General features: G+C 41.3%; 1 protein-coding gene across 1 annotated transcript in view; it reads right to left on the bottom strand.

Annotated features, from left to right (window-relative positions):
* ppp1caa (protein phosphatase 1, catalytic subunit, alpha isozyme a) overlaps nucleotides 1–2,077 on the bottom strand; it is a 14,349-nt gene continuing 12,272 nt past the window's right edge. The window contains exons 5-8 of the mRNA XM_005921793.3: nucleotides 1,964–2,068; nucleotides 1,636–1,859; nucleotides 998–1,132; nucleotides 1–799 (exon numbers count right to left, since the gene is read on the bottom strand). Of these exons, the coding sequence (XP_005921855.1) occupies nucleotides 683–799; nucleotides 998–1,132; nucleotides 1,636–1,859; nucleotides 1,964–2,068 (581 nt within the window). The 3' untranslated portion in view covers nucleotides 1–682. The remainder of the gene's footprint in view (nucleotides 800–997; nucleotides 1,133–1,635; nucleotides 1,860–1,963; nucleotides 2,069–2,077) is intronic.

Genomic DNA, 2,077 nt, shown 5'->3' with positions numbered 1-2,077 from the left:
AAAAAATGGAAGAGGAAAGAAAAATATATATATATTATTGTGAATCCATTTCATTTAAGGACTCACCTGCACATATATCCACCCGTGCACCCAGTGTGTGGTATGTGCCGTTACCGTATGACCGTGCAACTTGATCCCCAAAAACCCAGCAACCCCCTCCCGACCCATCACATAACACAGAGATACACGGACCTCAGAGACAGGATGTACAAAAGCTTGTGTTTAACATCAAACAGTGCAGGCCTTACTGTAAACAGCTAAGCCCCCACCCCCCCACCCCTTTTTTACTCCTCCTCTGCAAGGTTTGAGCTTATATGAAGGATGGGCAGAGCCCACCTCTACAAAATGACAGGAAAACCAAACGCAGGGCACAGGAAGAGGCAGAAAACATACGTACAGAACACAGAAGCTCCCTCTGCATCATTCACACTTTTTTTTTTTTTTTTTTTTTTAAACACACTCATTCACGCAAAATTCAACCAGTCAACCAAACGAACAGTTAAAAATAGTTTTAGTGAGAAAAAACATGATTGAACCCTGGACACTTGGTTTCTTTGTTGCCATTTGGTGACAAGGGAGACAAAGGTTTGGGAGGTAGAGGAGGAGAAATAAAACAACAACAAAAAAAGAAGCATTGGGCCAACAGGGGGTGGCAGGTTGTGGGAAGTGGACCCAGTGGGTGTTATTTCTTGGCCTTGGTGGCCTTGGCTGAATTTCGCGGAGGGGTGACCGGCCTCCCTGATCCCATTCCTCCCCCAGCACCGTAAGGATATAATTTCTTATCTGCTGGCTTCAGGATCTGTGAGATGGACAAAGAAGTAATCAATTAGATCGACAGACACACACAGTGAACTCTAATTTTATAGTTAATTACAATTAAAATTCTACCATCACTACATGAATCGATATGCGAGCCATATATTGTATCATTTTAGTGTGAAACTACTAAACGAAACAAATTTGTTTCCCGAAAAGTTATTAGTTCTGTTCTCCACACCTGGAAGGAGCACATGAGCGTCTCATCCACACTCATCATGGCACCAGCATTGTCAAACTCTCCACAGTAGTTGGGAGCGGAGAACAGAGTGACGAGCTGCCTCTTTGCAAAAAACTCGTAACCATCTTCAACCACCTGAAGACCAAAAGGAAACCATCAATGTTACATAGTAAAAAAAATTTAAACAAAAAAATAGAGGCTAGTGCCATTCAAGAATCAGATCTATAGTTTAATGTTATGTCACTCAGGCATTGTTAAAAAATAGAATATATCATACCTACATTGAAACACCCTCACAGTTTGCTTTATAAGTATTTCCACCAGTGTTTGTTTGGTCTGGGGCTTATTTTTGTTTTTGTTTTAGATGTTTTTGTCACAGCTTTGAAGTTAGCTAATGCATCTTCATAATCTACAGTTCACGTCCCGTTTTCTGAAAACATTTGAAAATACTAATTAAATTATTTATCATAGTTTTGCTTGGAGGTGTAGTATTTTTCCTTCCTTGTATTTTTTAAATATGGTAAGAAAAACACTACAAATGCCTCTGATTAGTCCTATTAAAACACAGCCACACAATGCATCGTGTCAGTCAATGAGTCTGAAATGTACTATACAAAGATGAATTTAGTAAACATTACCTGATGCGCCCTGCATATTAGGTCCATGTCATGTTTGTGCAAAAATTTGGCCACCACATCTGCACCGAATGTGAAGGAGACTCCACGGTCGTTTTCACCCCAGCCGAGCACATCTTTGTCTGGGTCAGCCCACAGCAGGTCGCACAACAAACCCTGGTCAGGCACATCTGTGGGTCGCATAACTCTGCGGATCTGCTCCATTGACTGGAGATCAGGAGAGAGGCCTGAGAGAGGAAACATTTTTGAAAAATAAATAAATATGTGCCAACATTTGCTTCTTGGATCAAATGGTTTAGGCTTCGTAAAGTCACGTATTAACAAGGCCCACCTCCATGACAGCAGAAGATTTTCTCATCTACAATGGCAGCCACAGGTAAACAATTGAAGCAGTCTGTGAAGGTCTTCCACAATTTAATGTTATACCGTCGCTTACCTACCCCCC

This window comes from Haplochromis burtoni, unplaced genomic scaffold (genome assembly GCF_018398535.1).
Source record: "Haplochromis burtoni strain Fernald_Lab_line unplaced genomic scaffold, NCSU_Asbu1 Contig_52, whole genome shotgun sequence".
NCBI lineage: Eukaryota > Metazoa > Chordata > Actinopteri > Cichliformes > Cichlidae > Haplochromis > Haplochromis burtoni.
The sequence above is the reverse complement of the archived record's forward strand: the minus strand, read 5'-3'. Positions and strand labels throughout refer to the sequence as shown.